Source organism: Idiotropiscis lumnitzeri, chromosome 18 (assembly GCF_059441095.1).
Source record: "Idiotropiscis lumnitzeri isolate Australia: NSW breed Sydney's pygmy pipehorse chromosome 18, RoL_Ilum_1.0, whole genome shotgun sequence".
Taxonomy (NCBI): domain Eukaryota; kingdom Metazoa; phylum Chordata; class Actinopteri; order Syngnathiformes; family Syngnathidae; genus Idiotropiscis; species Idiotropiscis lumnitzeri.
The window spans coordinates 3,403,089-3,426,007 of record NC_142408.1 but is presented as its reverse complement, the minus strand read 5'-3'; the positions used below and the strand labels follow the sequence as shown (position 1 = coordinate 3,426,007).

The window sequence follows — 22,919 nt, the reverse complement described above, 5'->3', positions numbered from 1 at the left end:
AATACATGCTCTAAAGCTGATGTGCTAAAAAAAAAATAATAATAATCAGCATCAAAAATACTTTTCGGACCACATGAAGCCATCTCTGATTAAAATTTGCTGTTGACTAGAGGAAGCTGAGCTAATATGTTATATGTTAGTGTATATAAAGAACTCTCAAATTAAAAAATATTGCTGATCCCTGCAATACTAGAATACTCACAGACATATCTTCTTTATTCTCTGTGGAAAAAAAAAGTTTCATAATGGAGCTTATGAAGTGTTTTGACGGTCTTTTTTGTGTATGTACGCATGTAAATGAAATGACGTGACTTTCGAGCTACAGGCGCCCTCTAGTGGCTGTCGCATACACAATGTGGACTTTTCTTAAACTTTCTCACAAAAAAAAAAAACAAAGTTATATGCCCCTAACCCATTTTAGAAACCTGGAAAACTGTTTGTTTTTTTTCCCGGGATATTTCCTCGTGGAGATGACGTTTCTGTCACATGCTCATCAATAATTGGAATGCGGCAGAAAGGATTTGAGCATAAAATGTTAAAAGCGGAGAACACAGCGAGCTGTACCCGGTGCAAAAAAAAAAAAAAAGAGGACGTTTATTCCCAGATGTTGCTCACTCATTCTAGAAATGGTTAGTGCTCTTTCTTTCTTCACCTCCATTACGATTGGACGCCATTACTGAAGTGCTTGACAAATATGTCCTGTACCGAAATAGCATATGTTTGCGAGACGTGTACTCGTACGACATGACAAGAGCTGACTCCATTAAACAACAGCCGTAGATGTGCACCATACTGCCCCCAGGTGGTCAAGGCACACACACCAGAAGGAGCAGCACAATGTCCATTTAATTGTAGCAAATAATATGACATTTCATTCTTTACACTAAATTAGGTTTGTATAATATTACAGAGGGCTATTTTATTAAAAAAAAAAAAAAAAAGAAGGAATCTTGCCTTGACTGCTCACCACCTGCCTTTTATCTGTATGAGGACACATGTTCCCACGAGTTTAAATTTTTTTGCCAACATTTCTTATTAAAAAGCAGTCCGAAATAAATGTCGAGAAACGGGCGGCAGCAACCTCACTGGTCATTCCCCCGCCGTCATCATTTTTGATCGGAATTCTCCCTTTTTTTTTTTATTATCCCCACATCCAAGGAGCGCGCCGGCGTTTCCCTCTGACCGAGGCGTGACGTGCACTCAGCCGTCCCGTTTCGCCGGAGACAGATGAAAACGATTGGCGGCGTAATGAGGGCGACGTGAGCGAAGAAGGCAGACCGTGACCGCTTCTAACGAGTGGCCGTGCCGACATTCCGTCCGTTTTAATGAACGGCGGGTTCGTTTGCGGCACGGCGCTATAATAAGGTGGGCCCGGCCTGTTAGCCTCCCGGCTTTACCTCCGGAATTTTAATCGCGCCGAAGAGAAGCGAGTGTGAAACTAAGATCGTTTTCAACACCAAAATTGGGTTAATTAAAAAATATTTGGCACTCTTCATCAATCTTGCACGTCTAACTCCAATTTTGGATTTGAAATACGTAAGATGTTAAGCGCACAGTCCCCAGATTTTACTGTCATTAAAATAACGACAGGTAGCTCTCTTGCTCCCTCTGCGCTGTTTAAAAAAAAAAAAAAAAAGTTCAAGAGAGCAGAACGGTGGCATATGAGAGCAGCGGGAGGAAATTTTCACATGAAAGTTTGAGCCTGATGATGCGTCTGCCTGAAAGCGACTTGGAGGGGCAAAAGTTTGAGATCGTTAGCACAAGTGAGAGATTCCGGCAGATGCAAAATTCGATGGTGGCGCGGTGCGGGAGTGGTTAGCACGTCGGTTTCGTATTTGAGATTCAGGTGTTGAATCTCGACTGTGGCCGTATTTGCATTTGGATTCTATCTCCCTGGGTATCGCTCACATTCCAAAAAAACGTCACGTGACGATAACTGGTGTGAAGCGACCATTCGTTTGTCTGTATGTGCCCTGACGTAGGCTGTATCCCGCTTCTCTCACCAAAAGTCCAAGTATCCTAACTAAATTGTCCATCTGTCCGAATGTGAATGTGATCGGCAACCAATTTGCGGCGACCAATCTTGGGTGTATCCCACTTCTGTTACCACAAATTGTCTTTGGTGAACTGAAGACTAATTTGTCGAACGTGAGTGTCAATAGTCATTTGCCGATATTCGTTCCGGGCATATCCCGCTTCTCTCACCATCCGGCCAAATTCAAAGATGGACTTGGCTTGTGTCTCATCTCCAGACACATCACAGCTCTCAGGGGTCCATCTGACCTCGGCATCCCTCACCACTGGCGAGACGGCGCCCCCTGCCCTCTGGGTGGAAAGCTGCACTTGTCCTACCGGCTTCGTCGGCCACTTCTGCGAGCAATGCGCACCCGGATTCACCCGGGAGGTCCCGAATGGCGGCCCGTTCTCGACGTGCGTCCCGTGCGACTGCCATCAGCATGGAACTTGCCACCCAGAAACTGGTAAGCAATCAACTGATATTGATGGGGTGAATCAGAAAGTTGTTGATGCACATTCAAAAAGTTTTGTGATTGCCGACAGATACCACTGGATGGCGCCAAATATCATTATTATTATTTTTTATTATTATTATTTGTAGTTTTTATTTTTAGACATGTATTAGAAGTATTACAAGTATTATATTGAAGCCACTTTTCATGTTGGGGCTTCGGTGGGCATGGCTAGTGGTCAGTGAGTTTTTTTTTTGTTTTGTTTTTTTTACCCAAATGAATTAGCGACTCATCATGATCATTACATCATTCCAACTTTTGTTTGGGAACTCATACAAGGTCGACTGCTATTTGAGGGTACTCAAAGCACACCGCACTTCTCAATACTCTGAAGTATCCCTCAATGTATTTTATTCTTCCATTTTTTTTTTTTATCCGTATACAATACCTTTAAAATGTGTGATTAGGTTTAAAGTGCGTGGGAGGGGTAAAACTACCAAAAAACAAAACCCTTTTATGTGGTCTCGCTATGCTGCAGATTTTCACTTACTGCGGGATGGATCTGGAAAATATCCCCCCCAAATAACTGTAAACCATGAATGTGACACTTTTTTCAATATATAATTCACAACCAAATTCTCTTTTTTGGCTTTCATTTGCCGGTTTTCGGATTCACTTCCCGCAGGCGATGTCCTGTAAAATAGCAAAGCGGCAGCTGTTGGGCGGCACAAACACGCCAAGCTTATTTATTTATATTGACGTGAGCGCGTGAGTGTCTTTCACGCAATCTCACGCTCGTAAGTGAAGAAGGTGGGGGGGGGGGGGGGTTGTAGAAGCAAAGTTCCCGCCTATCTTTTATCTTTCCTCAATCTCGACCCAGTTAGCAGACGCCGCCTGCTTCCCGGTGACTATCGCTTACGTTTTGTTTGCAATCAGGGCCTGGATTTTTAATGGTGTGATTTTGGAAAAACTCATTTGATTGCACTTTTCTGTTTGTGTACTAAACGACAGAAATTGTATGCGTTATTAGCATTAGCATTCCGTGCCCAAATTTCTTTCTTTTTTTAACAGTCGTGACAACAGTTTGATAGTGTGCTCCCGCCACCTATGGGACTTAACTGGAACAGCGACCACTGTTGCGTATTTTTAAATGCTCATTTTGCAAAGAAAAAAAAACGTATTTAATTGATTATGATTTATTACAAAAGCCTGAGTTGAATTAGTCGTCTTTTAAATGGCGTGCCCGCACTATTTTTTCTGACGGCATGTGTGGCATGAGTGCCTGATGAAATCGGTTAGCCGCCTCCCCACCAGCGACGTCTCATTTGCTTGCAGATTCCGTGCGGCTTCTTTATGTTGCGGGTGGCTTTTTTTTTTTTTTTCCTCCCCGAAACACTCGCTGGCTTGTTCTAGCTCTTTTTCATCTTCTTGCGTCCTAGTTGCACCTGCTCTTCCCTTCGTCTTCATCGTGCTGCACTTCCTGAGCGCTTCTGCCTTTTTCTCCACGGCCTGCCTTTCATGTGTTTGGTCGCTGTTGGGAAAAAAAAAAAGGCATTAATCAGAAAAGGCTTTTCAGGATGTAATTAGAATTCGGAACTATCAGTGAGAGTTGGTAGAGAAGCAAAAGAGCAGCACCGAGCAAGATCCATCGATTGTGGAGTCTTTCGGCATGATTGAAGAGATACGATAAGATTAGCGCATGCTACATACTTTCCGACAGCGTCTGTGTTGACAGCAGACTGATATATGTTCATCGCCTTATGTTGTGTGAATAGTGTTTATATTCAGTATTCAGTGGACCCCCGGGTTCTGTACCAAATTGCAAAAATATTTTATTTGACAGCCATATTTTTATTTTTTTTAAATATTAGGCGTAAAAAAAAAAGAGGATTTCACGCTCAATCTTGAGCAAAAACTAACTGGAAATATTTCTAATTTAGTGTCAAACAACAAAGTGTACCACCATCCAGTGGTTGGTTGTGGAATTACAACTAAAATAAATGCAAGGCAAAAATAGTTTTATGAACGATATCCCAAAAATAAATCAATAATTAAAATCTACGAAATAGCAGGATCGCAAATTGCAAATCGGAATGGAGTGACGTTTCCTTAAATGACATTGTGAAGGTTCCAAAATGTCGTGTGCATCCATGTTTACATGCTACATTCGGTCAAGAATCCATTTCATCATTTATTCGACTTCAGACAGCAAATTTAGCCGAGGACAAAGAAGTAAGTGACAATAGTTCAATTCAAACTTTTGTCTACTTTATTTGCGCATCAAGCTAATGCGCTAACTATAGCCACATCGTCACACTTTGAAGATATTTACATGGCACTTGCAGCACGCATGCAAATGATGAAACACGTGCTAAATATGGAGCGCTTCATGTCCTCTTGAGTCACAGGCCGCAGGGTGTTCTTTAGCGCCAAGCTTCGGAAAAGCCGCTAGCTAAAATTAGCCTTGAAACCGGCTCGTCGTTAGGCTTCACTTTTGCTGCATAAACAACAGAAAATGTTGTCAGGAGACTCTGTAAGGCGTCCCCGACCTGCGGTTTCTCCACCCAGAATCCTAATCACCGCGTAATCACGGGAGGAGCTGGAATGTGATCTGGGGAGTGGAATTTATTCAGCCTCTGTGGCGGGAAGTCGGAGCGTCCTAATCGTGATTTATAAACACTCTGCGAGTCGCGCTGCTTCGGTTTGCAGTTGTGCAACAGCAGCACATTGTAAAAGGTTAATATTTGTGCTGGAAATGAGCAATGTTGCCCGGAGCCTAATGATTGAACTTTTGTCTGCGCTCAGAGACTAACGACGTTGTGAAGATACTCTCGTTGTCGTCACGAGACTGAAGTTTGGATGATTACATACAAATGCAAAGTGAATTATTTTGTCATCGTTGCCTCGTTGGTTCTGTTCTCTCCTCCAGTTTTTTTTTTCTCAAAGTATTTTAATGCATTCCTCCGTCCTCCGACTGCTTTCCTATCTTTGTCGACTTTTTGCACTCATGGCCTCAGAGAGATGGCATTTAAGCGGCCATTCAAGAAGGTGGAGGATTCTTTTATTGGTAAACATTGACTCACCCGCTCGCATGCTAATGAGCCGAGTCTTTGCTTGTACGTTAATTGATGCAATGGGACGGGTATTCCCTTTTTGCAGACAGTTCTCCTCTTTCTCTCACTGCTTCTGCTTCACTAAAAAAAAAAAAAGGCAACTTGCGTTTCTTGGCTTCTTGCCCCCGACTGCAGCACTTGTGACATTTAAGCCATGCAAAACAGCCGCATTATTCCCCCAACCCCCCGTTTACCGAAAAGTTGGCCTCACACAAATGTCAACGTGACAAACAAGTATGTGCTGAACTCCGGACTGTAAGAATGTTATTTATTTGTTTGTTTGGGCTTTTGTCTGCTTCCGGGCCTGTGTGGTTAGCAGACGGCAGCAACTGATGGATGAGTGCAAAAGCTGCAAACAAATCAGAGCATCAGGGGGGCACTGAGTTATTGCGTCTATACATTTTTTTGCCAGTAGGGGGTGACGATGAATCTTAACGGGCGGGATGTTTTGACCTTCCCAGAGCGGATGGAGGTATTAGTTTGGTGCTTTATGGTGAGTTATTAAAGTTAACTGGCATCCTCCACCCACATGCCATGAAAACTCAAATGTTATGCTATTTAGGTTCATCCATCTGGCTAGTATCAAATAATTGGCAATCAAACTGTAGGACAAGTTCATTTTTGAAGGACCCTCGCAAATGGTCAATATTCCATGAAAATGGCTGCTGCAAGTCAAAATTGCAGACCCGCTGTGGCTTTTTCAGATTTTTTTTTTTTTGTGGGTCCACTCATTAAATACACGTCGACCAAATTTGATGTTACTGTGTGAAAGTGGCTCCGCAGGCAGAATTTTCCCCCAAAATTCCAGGGGGGGTATCACACACCCAAATAGCCAAGTGAGCTAACGCTTAAACCCAAGGCAGCCTCATTAATGGTTTGGAGACTGGAAATCCCAGCCAGTCTGAGCCCAGTCTAAAACTTTCTGCAAAGCAGCCATGGGGTTAAGACAGGTCGGCCGGTCCTGTAGGTCGATGCTGTCATTCCGCCGGGATCTTCTTTAATGAGTCTGCAGGAGAGAGAGAGAGAGAGACGCTCCCGACGGGGAGGACGGAGGGATTAGATGGAGCGAGGATTTCTTTTTTTTTTTTCTGTGTGTGTCCTGTTCTGAGCATCAGATAATAAACAAATCTGGACTGTATACTGTAACTAGCCTTGTTAGCTTAGCTTGCTAATCTTTCTAGCCCCATGTATACCGACTTCACCAGTACAAATATTGACGCCATAAGCACATCACTAGCTTCGCTTCATGAACCACAGATCGCACCGTCGCTTTGTAACGCTAGCATTAACTAGCTTTGTTTGCTCAGCTAGCCCCATTGGCAGTAGCTTGGCCCAATAACGTTGGAATTCCACCTCTGCAATCACAAAATGTAGATAGCCTTATTCGCGTCTCAGGCTCAGCGTCCTCATGCCACAGACATGCCTCGTTAACTTAGGCCTTCAGTAGTTAGCTTTGTTAGCTTAGCTTAGCTAGCCTCATGGGTGGTATGTATGAGGATGTTAGGTGTTTCTTCCAATCAAATTGACACACAAAAAAAAAAAATGACCAAACTGTCTCTGAATGACAATGATGCTGTCGCAAAAGCCCCTCCTCCACCACCTCATATCCCGCTCAGTCATCTTCACACTCAGTAAAGTAAGCACATTTCCGCCACCGTTAAATTCATCACGGCTCATCGGGGATCCACACTTTACGCACACTGCCTGGCGGCGGTGTCGTCGCTTTGCCACTATTTTTAAGACAATTCTTAATCCCCCTTGGCAAAACAACGTAAATCTATGAAGCAGTCGAATAAGTCGGAGCCGCCATGTCGGTTTAGTTTAAATTAACAGCTTCGGAGTCATCCGGGTGATAAAGTGCCTTGTCGTAAAAAAAAATAAAAAAAAGGAGTGGGGGGGTGTCTCCACTGTCACCATGGCAACCTGATCACCTGGTCGGCATAATAATAAGAAATAAACCCTCCCCTTAAAAAAAAAAGGTAATTTAGTTGCCAGAATAATTACAAAAATGTTAATGTAACTAATGTAAGTAATAAGAAGTAACAGCTTTAATTCTTATCATTCCGAAAACTAAGTGACATAATTGATTGATTATTACAGCAACGAAATCATCATTTTGGGATGTCCTTACATCTTCTTCTTATTTTACTGGCAACAGATTTGCCTTTTGAGGAATGCCAATTAGGTGCTGGAAGAATCTTTCTAAAAAAGTTCCTCTTCAACGTTTCGACAGTCGACGCCAAATAAACTGAAATAATTGATCAAGTAATGGAAATTCTCACATTTAATCCTTTCACAAAAAAAAAAAAAAACAACGTAAACTTGTAATTATGATACCAGACGCCCCTGACACTTTGAATTCGCCGCACCCCCCTGGAAGTCTGGGCATGCTTGGTATTAAGCAGATGAATGCCTCCTGATCTCGCAGTGTGTTTAATATTGCATTGTTGCGGGCCGTGAATAAATAATGCGACAATCCCACGTCGCGATGTACGATTAAAATGAAGCTGCTCGTGAATAAGGATGCCACTTCATACAGTACATCGTGTCACGTTCGGTGCAGATGCAATTAGATAACCCGCTCGCCTCCACAGCCTCCATGATTTATCATGTTCACCCACTCTTGCTGCATAATAACTCATGAAAAAAAAAGCATAATTAATCTGGGATTTAAAAAAAAAAAAGTGTTTATAGACTCCAGGATTTGAATATGTTTTTGTTATTATTTTTTTTATTTTTTTCCCCCAGACGACTTCATAGGCATGCTAATCTCCCTGCCGCTTGCATGAGGGAATTGCCTCCCTCCCTTGAAGGTTTTTTCCCGCCGTTTCTGTTTTTTCCCACAAGCAATTATGGTCTGGCTGAGTCCACTTGTCTTTCGAGCAGAGTGCTTTGCCGCCACGTTGAGATGTGGGTCAGGGACGCAGCGTCCCCGGCTGGCCAATAGCCGGAACTGCGTCCTCTGTCCTGGAGTCTCTTTTGGGGGGCTTCAACATGTCTGGAATCTCACCGTTTATTGCAAAACATCTGAAGCATGAAAAAAATCTCTAGGATCCATTTTAGGTCAAATTTCCCGCCTTGTACTCGTACAAGCTCCAACTCGTGAATTTGCTCAAATGAATCCGCAAGCATCCTCGGGAAACTTTTCTGCCTACACTGTGTAATTTGATTGAATTTGATATCATTTCAAGGATTCAAAAAGTTCAAGCCTGTCGAGCTTGAACGATATTTCTTTCTTTTTCAGGTGAGTGCGAGTGCTCCGACTTCACCGGCGGGCTCACCTGTGAGCGCTGCCTGGTCGGTTACTACGGCAACCCTTTGATCGGCACACAGGGCGACTGTCAACCCTGCCCTTGCCCCGGCGGAAGCGGCTGCATTCAGATGCCCGAGACCGATCAGGTGGTCTGCACCGACTGCCCCGTCGGGCAAACGGGTGAGCGGATCACGCCGGCGTGCCGCTGTACCTAACGTTGTGGTCTGACGCCATCTTCCTATTGGCAGGCACCCGCTGCCAGATGTGCGATGATGGTTACTCGGGCGATCCGCTGGGGCGTTCGGGGGTGGCGCGAGCATGCGCCAAATGCGACTGTAACGGCAATGTGGACCTGAACGCGGTGGGCGTGTGCGACCGCATGACGGGTCGTTGCCTCAAGTGCACGGGGAACACCGAGGGCGACCGCTGCCAGAGTTGCCTCCAAGGTTACTATGGCGACGCTCGCAGTGAAGCGCCCGGACTGAAGTGCGAGCGTGAGTAGTCAGGTAGAGCGTCAGATAAAACGTTGACGCTCGGATAAAACTAAAAACATTGTAATTGTCGCCTCCAGCATGCAGCTGCAACCCTGCCGGCACTTCGGGCAACGCAATGGAGTGTCACCCTGAGACGGGAATTTGCAGGTGCCTGGATCATGTGACCGGGCGTGACTGCAGCCACTGCGAGGAAGGCTTTTTTAACCTCCAGCCCGGCGCAGGTTGCGAGAGGTACAGTAAAAAGGTGCCGAATTGCTCTGGAGAACGGTCGAAGAGTAATTTTGTCCTGCTCCATTCAGGTGCGCGTGTCATCCCATTGGTTCATCATCCGCCGCCTGTCATCCAATCACGGGGCAGTGCTTCTGCAGGGGCGGCGTGGAGGGGCGGTTGTGTGACGCATGTCGAATGGGCTTCTTTGGATTCTCGTCACGTGGATGCAGAGGTACACTTTTTATCTTTTCATTTTCAAGCATAATAAAAGTTTGGGTTTTTTTCAATGGTCATTAATGTGCTGCATTTATAATGAGAACTAAAAGCTCATCTCGTTGCCTAACTAAGAAGTGAAGGAGTAGCCCTTTAGTTGCCAGATGGATTAAGTAAGAATTAAATCCTTAAAAAGATGTATTTGAATATATTTGAATAAGAAGACAAAGAGTACTCCAAAGTCCATTTAGTTTCTAGAGTAGTAATATAAATTAAAACCTTTCAAAGAAAATGTATTCACGGCAACAAGATGTAGAAATAGTCTCCAAAGAAGCGATTCAGTTTCCAGAATTAGAAGAAATTGTAAAGTCCCACAAAAAGCTATTTATTTTACGATGAATGATTAGAAGCAAATCTCTGCCCCCCCCCCCCCCCCCCCCCACAAAAAAAAAATATATCAACTATATTTGCTACTGAAAAAATATGAAAACATATAATGCTCAAAGCTGTGTTCGTCTTTCACTCCCTGCAGCCTGCGACTGCGATCCAATGGGTGCCATCTCGATGCAGTGTCACGGTAACGGTACGTGTCAGTGTCGGCACGGCTTCACCGGCTCCAAGTGTGACAAATGCCAGCCCAACTACTTCCATCACAGAGGCACGCATCAATGCGAGGAGTGTCCCGCCTGCTACGGATTGGTGCAGCAACAGGTGGGTTTATAACAGTGGCTACCTGTTGTGAGACGAATAATAATAGTAATCATTAAAGCCTCACACAAAAGACAATTCCGTTGGCTTGGTTGAACAGTAAGAATTAAAGCCCCCAAAAAGTCCTATTGGTGCCAGAATGATAGTAAGAATTATAACCCTACAAAAAAAACTGCTATTTATTTGCCAAAATGAACAGTAACAATTACAGCCCCCAAGTGTTGCTGGATTAATAAGAGAAAGAATTAAATCCTCCTAAAGGTAAATTGCCTTTCCCGAAATGATAATAAAAAATAAGGTCACTCAAAAAGTTCACCTTGCTGCTGGAATGATAAGAATTAAAGCCCGACAAAAGCCCATTTCATTGTCGCAAAAAAAATAATAATAATTTTAAAAATTATGAAATAATAAAATAGAATACAGTACAATTAAAGTGCCCAAAGGTCTATCTGTGTGTTTGAATCATTTCAATAAGAATGTAAGACTCTGAAAAGACCAATTATAACCATAAAGAATTCAAATTAATGCCCCACAGAAGAGCATTCGTTTGCTGGAATGTTCAGTAAGTATTAAAACTCCTAAAAGTCCATTCCTTTCCAGAAATAAGAAGAATTAAAGCCTCCAGTAGGCTATTTAAGTTTCTGAATATTTTTGAGAGCAATTAAAGCCACTCAAAAAAATATATATTTTTTTTTTTGCTTGAATTACCAGTAAGAAGTAAAGCCACCCAAAAGGCCACATAAGGACCCCGAACACCCGGCTCCTCGTCGCTATCTGGCATTCTCTTCCCACACCTTCCCACAGGAAAAAGTCTAACGAGCATGTCGGCCGGAAGGTTGACAAAAACCAAAACCAAGGAAGATCTTGAAAGGAAATGTGCGGGGAAAAAAACACGTCAATGGTGACAAGTGTTCCAGCGTTTGTGGATAAAAAAAAAATAATGCACTAGTCAGCTGTGGACAAATGTCCCACACTTTCACTCACTTTTTCGTGAAGTCTCATATCTGGAGAAATTCCCTTCCCGCTTTGTTAGATATGAAGCGGCCTTTCATTCCGCACTTATCTCGCCGTTGTTATTCATTTATTCATTGCTTCTGTCGGAATACTTCATTTCCCGCCTCGGGATGAATAAGAACAGATTCCCGCCGTGCTTTTTTTTGTTGTTCCCTTTTTGGGCTGGAGGTTTTTTGACACTGTGAGTGATAAATCGCGGTGTAGTGACGGGCGGAGAAGCTTTTTCTTTTTTTTTTTTTTTTTTTTTTCAAAATGGGATAATGACAAGGGCAAATAAATATCGACTCTCCTGTTACGGTTCTGATTCTAAAGGTGAAAATCTCCTGAAGCGTCTTTGGCTACTTAATCAGCGTCATTCCCGGTTATACATAACAGAGACATGGAAGAAAAAAAAATTCAGACTTTTCCAGGCATTGTGAAAGAGGCTCGGGGTAGAGAAATGCAAAGCCTCTCTGTTCATTGCGCACTTATCTTATCTTGTAAATCATTTATTCATTGCTTTAGCCTGACTACATTTCCCACCTCCGAATGAATAAGTACAATTACCTGCCTTACTTTTGTTGTTTTTCCGTTTGTTGACACGCTGAGTGCTAAATGGTAGCTTTCTCACAGGCGGAGAAGCTGAGGACGCGTCTGCAGGACGCTGAAAAGCTCCTGGCTCACTTTGATTGCCGAGGCAGATTCGCCAAGCGGCGCCCCCCGCCGGGGTTTCTGACCGACGGCACTCACGAGAACCAGCGGGACGGAAGAGCGCTGCCCAACGCTCTGGAGGAATTTTTGGCTTTCCAAGGTAACATGGACCCGTTGGCTGTCCTGCTCAATTTTGTTTCAAAACCCCTTTAGCTGCAAATGTAACAAAATATTCCGATGGTGGGGAAGTTTGTCAGATTTTTTTTTTTTAATTTGTAACTCTTCTTTTCATCTTCAACTATGTTGAAATGAGTTAAGCAGCTTCTTTTAGATGAAAGTAGTGCTTTGCTCTTCTGTCAAATTTGTCCCAAGGAATTACGTCGAAGTGAGTCAAGGAGGAGCTTCAATTAGACAAAGGTAGTGCTTTGGCATCTTCTTGTGGCAGCTTGGTGCCCAAAAAGTGAGTTGAGGGGGATCCATTTTGACAAAACTAGTGCTTTGCTGCCATCTTGTTTCTTCATGGTGCCAAGGAACTCTGTTAAAGTGAATTGAGGAGCCTCATTTAGACAAAAGTAGTATTTTGGCGCCATCTTGTAGCTTTTTGGTGCCATGGAACTATGTTGAAATGAGTTGAGCAGCTTCATCCACACAAAAGTAGTGCTTTGACGCCCTCTACTTGCTTCTTGATGCCACTATACTTCTTCTCAACTGCTATCTCTTTAGTTTTTTTGTTGTGTTAAATGCAATCAAGAGTTTGTTTGTGTTCATAAACCTCCAAGTGTGCAAGCAAAAGTACACTTGTTAATATATATTTTTTATTTTTTTTTATATTGTCCTTGACAGTCACGTGCAGGGTGCCTATCATCTCTCTTTTTTGCAACTGTGCTTCCAGAGGCTCAGGCGGCTTTGGTACAACAATTCTCCTCACTAGAGGCGTCCACGGGCGCCCTGGCGGCACGACTACACGACCTGACGGCCGCGTTGAACTGCAGCGTCTTCGGCACCAAAGAGGAAGAGGAGCGAGGGAGCGCGTGTCGGACGTTAGAGGGGATCGCGCTGGTTGTCGGCGAGTCGCAGATGGAACTGGAGCGGGCCACAAAGGATCTGGATATCATGGTGAGTTATTTCTACAAGGCACAAATTTTGCATGAGAAAAAAAACATCAAATCAAAAAAGTTGCAGCGTATCAGATGCTCTTAGCACACTCTAACGTATGCATCCAACAAAATTCAGTGCAGCTCTGCTTACCATTTGAGGGCACTTTTGATTGATTGCTTGATTGATGGGGACCTCACATGCTTGAAAGTGGCGATGGATTTTCTCCCAGCCGATTTGATCGAGTCATGGGTTGAGAAACTCGATTACCATATTTTCCGGCTGCTACTTTTATCCTAGATTTTGAAGCATGCGACTAATACAAAATACAAAATAAATCTTTTTTTTTTCTTTTTCTCTTGGGTCTTTTCTGTTTTAATTAGCAAAGTTGTTGCACTATTTATATATATATATATATATAAAAAAAAATTTTAAACGGAGCTGCTGCGGCTTTTTTATGGGTGTGCTTTATAGCCCGGAAATTATGAATTGTGACATCACAATTTGACAAAATTAAAAAATGTCCACTTACAGACACGTTTAAAAAGAATGGGCAGGTTGCACAGAAATGGATGTTACCGTTACTGTAAAAAAAAGTCACACTTTTAAACACACACACACAGAGAACAACAAGAGAATCCAACACGGCGCGACACGTACAACAATACTCACAAAAATATCATCTCTGACATGTTAAGTATTTGTCAGACAGCGACATATGTTTTTAAGCGATGTCGGCGTCGAGGTTTTTGGCCATACGCGTTTGCCGACGCGCTTGCCGCTGTGAAACAAGATTGCTTCCAACCTTATGGAGCCGAGCCACCTTTCAGAGAGACACAAAATCCCCACCAAAGCAAACCTTCAAAGCAAATCTTTTCATTCCTCATCCAACCGCCTCGTCTTCATCCTTCTCCACCCTTTGAGCGGCAAAGTCAGCAGGGAGGGAAGACAAAAAAAAAAAAAAAATGTGCAGGATGTGCAGGCGGGGAAATAAGACATCAATTGTTGATTTTTCTTTCCACATATTTGTTTAATTTGCATGAGGCCAAATAAAACAGAGAGACATCACTCTTGGGAGATGATGTTGTTTTTTTTTTTGTTTTTTTTTTTGCCCCTGCTTTGAACCGTGCGGGATATTAAAAAGTTCACAAGGTGAGTCTGGCTTCATGGCAGGCCACCATTTTCCCCGCAGAGCTGTGACTGCTTGTCTGAATGGCGCCACACTTTCAAAGTGCTGTACTAGTTTGAATTCAGCCTCGACCCCATTTTGACTTTTTGGTAGGCAGGTCTAACATGAGTAGACCTATAAAAAAAAAAAAGAAAAAAGTCGAGTGATGGTACATTTAGAAGTTTTTGCTATTTGTTGCGTTCAAAGCGAGGAAGCAACTCTTAAAAAGTGCTAATCTATTAAAGAGCTAGAAAATTCAGTTCCTGAATCCAGTTTAATTTAGCAACATGACATTTGGTGTGAATGTCTGTCTTGAGGTGACCCACAAAAATATCTTAAGCCAACATGTTTTGAAGTGGTCATTTTAGGGTTATTTGGGCAATTTTCCGGTTCTTTCCAGTAATTGTTAGAACTTAAATTCTCAGTAGAATCCCACATTTTTTTTTTAATTCAGCCCCGAAGCTACTTTCACTCTGCAACATAATTGGTCAGCATGTTGACCATGAGTAGATTTGCAAAAAAATCCTCAAGAATCAGTGCTCAAAAAGATCATTTTGGTTTGAAGTGGGACTATTTAGTCAATTTGTTGTTGTCCTGGAGATTTTGTCCATTTGCTTCCAAATTTAAACAATGCGTGTTAAATAGATTTGTGACCAAAAGTTTCTTTGGGTTTTTTCTTTTGGTTCTTTATTTTTTTTTCCCCCTTTTATATAAAATTGTGTGTTGGTGCAGCTTGGGCACAAAGTATAGGACAAATATGCAATTACACATAAGTCTTCCATCTTATTCCCAAAAAAATCAGCCCGTTTAAAATAGAAACATGAAATTGAATAGACCAGCCTATCATGAGGAGACCCACAAAAAAAAAAAAAAAAAGAAAGATTCAGGAAATGTGCCGTTGTAGTTTAAAGCCCACATTTTTTTCCTTTTTCTAGATCATCCCTTTCGCGATTGAGTCCGGAGCAAACCAATGGAAGATAATGGTCAACGAGTCTCAGGCCCTAAAGAAAAGGTTTGTAGGATCCGCGCGACAATAGAGCCATCACCGCGCCACACTCACTCACTCACTTCATCACTCGATACTTCCCACCAAGTGGAAGAACTGTCTTCACTTGAAATGCTCAGCCACTTGTCAGGGTTGTGTCATTACATGCACCTCGTCTGCCTTTGTAGCCATGGCGACGCCGCGGAGCACGTGGAGGTCGTGGCCGGCAGGGCGCTCGCCGCTTCAAAGCGCGCCTTCACCTTATTGATGGAGCTCCTGCAGGACAACTCCACCGACGAGTACGTTGAGGACCTGACGCAACGGTAAGCAAAGACGGCACGGCCACACCATTTGAAGGTTTTCTGGCGAAAAACAAACAACTTTGCCTTTGGAATGCACCTGCTAGCTTCATGCTAGCACATTGGCTATTAACAGGCTCACGAGTGGCACCTCTGAGTAACGAGCTTACTGGATGAGCAGTTCAGATAATGGATGGATGGGTGACTCTTATTCATTTGAGTCTTTATTATACTGCCCCCTGGTGGCCAAAGCAGTCACACTAAAAGGAGCGGCACAAGATATCAAATGGAAGCATTAAATCATGATTTAATTCTTTTAATTCAATTTTATTTCGTTTTTATAAAGTATAATTATATTATAGAGTGCTATTGTCCTAATTTTTTTTTTTTGTGGCTGGAACAGGTAAACAGCATTTCCATAAATTTTGTTGTGGAAAGATGATTTTACAAGGTGTTTATTCTGAGTTACGGAACCAATTAAACTCTGGAAAAAAATTTTTAAAGACCGGCTGTATTGGTTTGAAGCAGCCATTTTTAGCTCCGGCATTTACCTAAGACGAACCGGTCTTATTGTGCTACGAATACCCGCTAGATGCCATTTGTCATTTCACGTGAGCCAAATCCGAAATTTGATGAAGCAAAACAAAACAACTTGCCGAAAACAAGAAAACCGACATAATAATAAAATCTGATCGACGCTTCCTACTGATGTGTTTCAGAATGACGCAAATGCGGCAGCGGAGGCAAAATCTGAGCGCCTGGGCGAGCGAAAGTGTTGCAGATGACGAGGACCTACAGAAGCACGCTGCCGGGCTGCAGCTCGCCCTCGGTAACGTCACATCGCAGATCAGTCGCGCAAACGTCAGCTCTGCGGTTGCCAAGGTAAGTCCATCGAGCACGGAAAGCGTGAGGTGAGACTGAGTTCGGCTATTTGTTGATAAACGCATAATTGCAAAGTAGGCTAAAATTGAGCTTGTGCTTCCTGTTTAGCGAAGCGACTCACTGTTGAAAATGACTCAAGAACTGGATCAAAGCATCCAGTCCAAAGACGACCTCATCGGCAAGATCACAAACGACACTCGCTCCCTGGCGCGGGCCGTCAGCGGCAAGCGGGAAATTGTGAACGACGCAGCAGAGGTGTTTAAATTCACGGCGAGGGGATCATCGAGCATGAACGCACTGCTGATTGTTGTTTTGATTTCATCAGCTGCGAGCTCGCGCTCAATGGGCAAAACTGGTTGCCTTGGCTTCAGTGGTGGCGGGAAAAGGGGCGGAGTCGGAAGAAATAAGCCTGCACCGGGATCTTGGAAGTGAGCATGTCTCGTTTGCGGTGACTAAAAAAAAATTATTGGTGGAATACTCAATTTACGAAGCTTCAGACGAAAAGAGTTTGATTATGAAGCTGTATTTTAATTTGATTATACTCTTAACTTTGCCACGAAGACATGGCGCGTGACTGGCCCCGTCTGCAGGCCCACACCAAAGCCGCCATGAAGAAGAAGAAGCCCCTCGAGGTTAAAGTTCTGGCCGGTGTCACCAATCTGGTCTCGGAGATCCAAGAGATACTTCAGCCCGCACAGGAAAACTCGCGGCTCGCCAGAAACATCTCGCAAGAAGCGGAACGTACTGCCGACATCGTGTCTGAGGTACACAGATGAGAATCAGCTGTGTGAACCTTTAGAGCAGGGGTGGGCAAACTGCGGCCCGGGGGCCACATGTGGCCCGTTAAACCGTTTAATCCGGCCCGCCAAACTTGGAAAAAAATTAACTGAATAAACCTTGTTAATGTTTTATTTTCTGAATACTGTGGTTTTTCAAAGACATATATTGTTGTAATGCTTTTGTTCACTTTCATTGAAAATGTAAACATTTATTTTTTTTCTCCGATTTCTCCTGCCCCTCTGTCAAATTTTAAAACCTATTGTGGCCTCCCAATCAAAAAGTTAGAGCTATAAAGATTGAGGCATGTTCAGATATTATTATTTGACTTTGTTGCTAGTTTATTTTCTGCCTGTTCTTTCGAGTTACATTTAAAATTGAGTTTTGCTAGTTGAATAAATGCTAAGTTTTGAACTCAGTGAATGTTCCCAAATTCACCCAACCCGAATTTATATTAAGATTACGTGTTCATTCAACTGGGTCTCTTGAGTCGGAATTGATCCGACGCCAGCTGCAGCTCAAATATGTGAACTCCTATCCTAGGAATCGAAAGCCCTCCTGACGCAGGCCAAGCAGACAAAGACCGCCTTCGCTCACCTCAGCTCCCACGTGGAATCCGCCTTGCAAAGTCTGGATGCGCAGACGTTGCAAACTGACAGTGCAAAGTTGCACATGCCCACCGAGGTATCGTATAGTAGCGCGAAGTTGCCCGCATGCTGAAATATACACATATTGATCCCGGCTTCACCATCCTAGCTGGCGCCCCCTCTGGCCGATGTGAAGAAGGACGTGGAGACGGCCAAGCTGCAGTTGGAGGCCTACTCGCTCACTCTAAGCGAGCTCATCGGCAAAATTGGTAATGACTACGTTCGCTCTTTTTGTGGAAAATACGCAATACACTTTTGATGTGGAAACGATCCAATGGTGAACTTCAAGAAGCACAAAATGTCTATCAGGGCAGCCTTTGCGTGGGATTCTGATTGGCACTTTTGCCTTTTTCCGCCCAATCTGTCCTCTCTGCACTAGACGCAAGCGTGCCTCTGGAGCGTTTCCAGAGCGTCCTGAACGAGACGGCGCGGCGCCTGAGCACACTGCGTAGCAGCGTGGACGGTCCCCTGCTGGGCGCCAAGATCGGAACCCTGCGTTCGGCGGCCGAGGGCCAGCGGAGCCGTCTGGCGCTCCTGGAACAGGACGTGCGGGAGATGGTCCAGGAGAGAGACAGTCTCAAGGACATCGCCCTCCACTTGCCGCCCTCGTGTCCCGAGGCCGGCGGCAAGGGACGTGGCTAACCGCCGGAACGCCGTCAGCCAGGACAAAAGGATACGCTGGTACTTTGACTTCAAAGTGACCCGACTCGGGGGTTCGAGATGTCGCTCGGTCCGTTTTGTGCAAGTGTTGTTTTTCTCAGAGCATTTTAGTTTTAGCCTTAGTGTTTTGAAAAATATTTCTTAGTTTTAGTCAGTTGTTCTACCTTTTACACAAAGTACCACTTAAAAAAGTGGACGCTCCAAGTACCTAACTTGACTCCGGCTCCTGATGTCAGGCACTAGGCCACGCCCCTTTCATGGCACACACCCTACAAATGAATACGACCGTATTTACATTTACGTTCCAGCTTTCCATTCTCTTTTTTGGTGTTTTATACAATGCTATTTTTCTTTATTAAAAATACCTAACCCAAAAATGTTTTGAGAGGTGTCTGAGAAAAAATCTATTTCAGTCATGAGTAAATGAGGTCAGTCGCTGAATTAAATTATTACATTTTCTTTTGAGCATGAAAGAAACAAGAAATTATATACATATAGATTGTACAAGAGCATCATTTCAATATTTTTTAACCTTGAAATTACTGTATACAGCATTTTTTTATTTTATATATATATGTATATATATATTTTTTTTTAATTATCGCATGATGACTTATTTTATACGATATATGACTTGAAAAAAATATGAATGAATATGAACATCTGTTTTCATTCTTAAAACCAAACTTTTTCTACATATAGGTCGCATACTTTCAAGAAAAGTCTAAGTATTACGACCAAACTACTTTTAACTATATATTTTGACAAAAATTGTGCTTTAGTTTCAAGGAAAAAAATTAAGTATTTTCAAGATTAAATAATTATTTTAGGGGGGAAAAAAATGATCTATTTTCAAAATTAAATAATGATCTTAGAAATATGGGAGTCATACATGTTCGGTAAAAATTATTGAGACAAAATGTTACAGCTATATTCTGGTAAGAAAATGTTTTATCTTGAAAAATACGGACTGACGGCTGGAAAAATAGCGAACAGTCATCCTCAGCACATACGATCATGATATCAGCCATTCAAAATCAACAGCGTTATTGTTGTAACCCGGAGACATAATTTCACTAACAGAACATTTGAGGTTTCTTTCTGTTGTTGTTGTTGGCGGTATTTTATAAAAAATGTTTTCTCTGCGAATGTATCAGGTATAACCATTTAGCAGCACTTTTCCCGCTGCGCCACTCTTCTGGGTAAATAACAGCAATCTTTGCAAACAGGAGACGTTTTCGCTATGACACTTTTTTTTTGTCTTTTTGTTTCACCAGAAAAAGCTGCTCTTGTCCTTTGGTTTGTTTTTGGTTTATAGCACAAAAATATGTCAGCAATGATGTGGGGAATAAAAAAAAAATTGTCGCTTTCCTTATACTTGGAAATATAACCAAGCTCTTTTTTTAAATTTGTTAACATTAATGTGCGATAAATTCTGATGAAAACATCAGTCCATTTTTACACTTCTTTTTACATTTTTTTTTTTTTTTTAATTTAACAATTCTTGCAAATATACAACTTTTGCCCGACATTATACAGTCTTTGTCTTGTATAAAATGTCAGAAAGTTCATAAATTTGCTAAAACATCACACATAAGCTGCACAGTGACTCAGCACTGTCGTCATCGCCTTGTTTTTCGAACCATTTCCCTAAATGGCCGAAACACAATTAATGCTTTGCAAAAAAAAAAAAGCGTGGACATTGGCAGGCCATTAAACATCCAGGACCTGCTGAGTCAGAGCAGCAACCAATACGACTACTGAGTCACGGCGGGCATTTGTCCGCGGTGGACAGCTAACGAGACAAGCGGCCATGATGAAAACGGCCTCAAAATGCTAATGAGCTAGCCTTGTTCACCAAACAGGCTAATGCTACCTAGCTAGCTAAGTAGCCATTTATCTGCTATTATTTTCTTTGTATTATTCCCATTTTTTATTCATTGTGGTTTGTTTGCTGTTCGAGCTTAAGTATCGCACTTTTTTTTTTTACAGATGTGGTTGTTAAAGTGCTGTACAAATACATTTATGTTAATGTAAAGTCCGCTGCGATTAGCATTCGCAGCGGAACTCATGACTCAAACTTGAAAAGCACCAACAATACTTTTACCATCTCTACTAATTGAATTTCCTTCTGGGCCTCGAGTGTCGCATCAAATTTCCCCTTTTGTAACAACTTTTTTTTTTAATTTATCAGGTTGCAAAATAGAAGATTGAATTAAGCCGATCAATACTGATAACGCTGTTTCATTATTATCGCGGTCGGAGTGCATCCGCTGTTGTTTTTTCAGCTCGTCGCATCATCTAATTAAAACGTATTGAGCCAATTAGTCAAGTCAATTAGTCCGCTCGTCTATTTTGGGCGAGGCGAGCCAACGCGCGACGCCTAAATTCGGTGAGACAAAATGGCTTGCCTAAGCACAAAGTGTGACACCAGACAGCATGTTTTTCAGCGTTTATTTGATTAAAAGGGGGAGAAGATGGGCCTCTCCCTACTGAGCAGCTTCACTCTCACACTCTGTGCCAATTTTTAATTTCTACAGTGAGGCATGAACAGGCTCAGCAAGCTTTTGCCGGGAAAAAGGTTGCAAGAAACCACTTGTGAAATTACCTCACTAGTAACGAAACAGGACTACTACTTGTAGTCGATGTCAAATGTGTGCTACATGAAAAAAACATCAGCAACGTGAACGTAACAACACAAAAAGTCTGACATTTTTGGGCCCGTTGTCAGGTGTCCTTCAAATGCGAAATAATGCTCATGATTTTGTCCAATGGCTTCTAAATTTGAACCGCAGGTTTTCATCTCTGCGTGTGGGCACAGTATGGCAGTGAAATTTAATGACTCGCCATAAAACAGGAATCTCTAATAACTCAGCAGTTAGCCCTCCTCCCAAGTTGCGTTAAAATTCAGCCCCCAAAGTCAGTTTCACTTAGCAATGTGAAATTTGGTAATTGTGTCTATCAGCAGTAGACCAACAAAAAATGTTTCAAGAAGAAGCCATGCCTCAAGCACACAGTCAGCCATATTGGTTCAACTTCAAAGTGGATAGTTTTCATTTTGACCATGTCCAGGACCACCTATATTCAGATCTATGTCCCGCTGAGTAAAAAAGACGCTTTCTCCTTGAGATCGCTTCTGTCCTGTCGAGAGGAAATCCAAATCTGGATGTCACTTAATTTCTTGAATTTCAACAAAAAGAAGACAGAAATTATGGTATGGCCCTTCTACTTTCAACCGTATTGACCTTGTTGTGGTCTCTATTGTACATGTGTTTATGTGTTTTGGTTTGTATTCTAATTTCCTACTAATTTATATTACACTTACACTGCGCTTTGTTACAGCTCCAGCTGTTGTGAAATGCGCTATATAAATAAAGTTGTATTGGATTGTATAAACAAAATGTATCAAGGTGGCCATTTGTGTCCATTTCCAGCACATGCAGTACAGTATTTGTTTGTACCGTCTTCAAGGAGCACTCATGCAGCAAATATGAGCTTTCAGGCTGGGGAAAAACGACTCCAGCGTGACTCGATGCTGCCCTCGTGTGGCCGCTGGAAGAGACACTACCACAGCCACTTCATTAGGTACACGCTGTGTCATTTTTAGTCATCCGTCAGAGTCCGCCCAAGGCACAAGTGAACCAAGCACCGACTTGGTTCACAAAAGAGCCTGGAGTATTTTTTATTATTATTATTTTTGTAGTTGTATTGCCGATTTACAGAGTAGCATAGAAAAACGTGCTTGTAGTTTATTAAAGCTTTGTACAATTCTATACGTAATGTTAAGATGTAATTGTTCAACTTCAAGGTTGTTATTTTCGAAAGCAAAATGTGTTCTACTTTGTCGGCATCTGCAGCGAGTGTGGAAGGTAAGTTTCATCTAAATCGTATTTTCTGCTCACGGCTCAGTTTCATCAGCCTCATTTTGCAGTCTCACTCTTCCTGCTTCTGTTCCCTGCAGCTATTCATCCCTCCTCTCGTTCCACGGATTGAGTTTTTTTTCCCCCGAAAGCCTCCGAGGATGCAATTACCCTTTAACCCCTGACCCGGTTCACCTACAGTCTTTTTTTCTGCACGCAGTTCGAAATTGTCACCCACAGCACCGTGCGAGCCAGGAACTCATTTGCACCAACTGCATTAAAAGCTGCGACCAGTCAGCTTGTTCTCTGTCTGTATGACATTAAAAACTTTCTTTCAAATTTTTTGGAACTGGGTGGCATTAAAAAAAAGAAAAGAAATCACTGCTTTTTCTTTTGACATGACTTTCAACAAATACTGAGTTTTTCAATGAAAATGGAGAGCA

At 42.6% G+C, this 22,919-nt stretch overlaps 1 protein-coding gene across 1 annotated transcript in view; it reads left to right on the top strand.

The window, feature by feature from the left end:
• lamc3 (laminin, gamma 3) overlaps positions 1–20,006 on the top strand; it is a 57,875-nt gene extending 37,869 nt beyond the window's left edge. Inside the window, exons 12-28 of the mRNA XM_088281585.1 lie at positions 2,253–2,480; positions 8,826–9,014; positions 9,083–9,328; positions 9,406–9,559; positions 9,628–9,770; positions 10,284–10,462; positions 12,086–12,263; positions 12,996–13,219; positions 15,302–15,378; positions 15,540–15,674; positions 16,370–16,532; positions 16,641–16,787; positions 16,858–16,960; positions 17,094–17,296; positions 17,853–17,993; positions 18,066–18,165; positions 18,336–20,006. Of these exons, the coding sequence (XP_088137711.1) occupies positions 2,253–2,480; positions 8,826–9,014; positions 9,083–9,328; positions 9,406–9,559; positions 9,628–9,770; positions 10,284–10,462; positions 12,086–12,263; positions 12,996–13,219; positions 15,302–15,378; positions 15,540–15,674; positions 16,370–16,532; positions 16,641–16,787; positions 16,858–16,960; positions 17,094–17,296; positions 17,853–17,993; positions 18,066–18,165; positions 18,336–18,598 (2,873 nt within the window). The 3' untranslated portion in view covers positions 18,599–20,006. The remainder of the gene's footprint in view (positions 1–2,252; positions 2,481–8,825; positions 9,015–9,082; positions 9,329–9,405; positions 9,560–9,627; positions 9,771–10,283; positions 10,463–12,085; positions 12,264–12,995; positions 13,220–15,301; positions 15,379–15,539; positions 15,675–16,369; positions 16,533–16,640; positions 16,788–16,857; positions 16,961–17,093; positions 17,297–17,852; positions 17,994–18,065; positions 18,166–18,335) is intronic.
• The last annotated feature ends 2,913 nt before the right edge of the window (positions 20,007–22,919 follow it).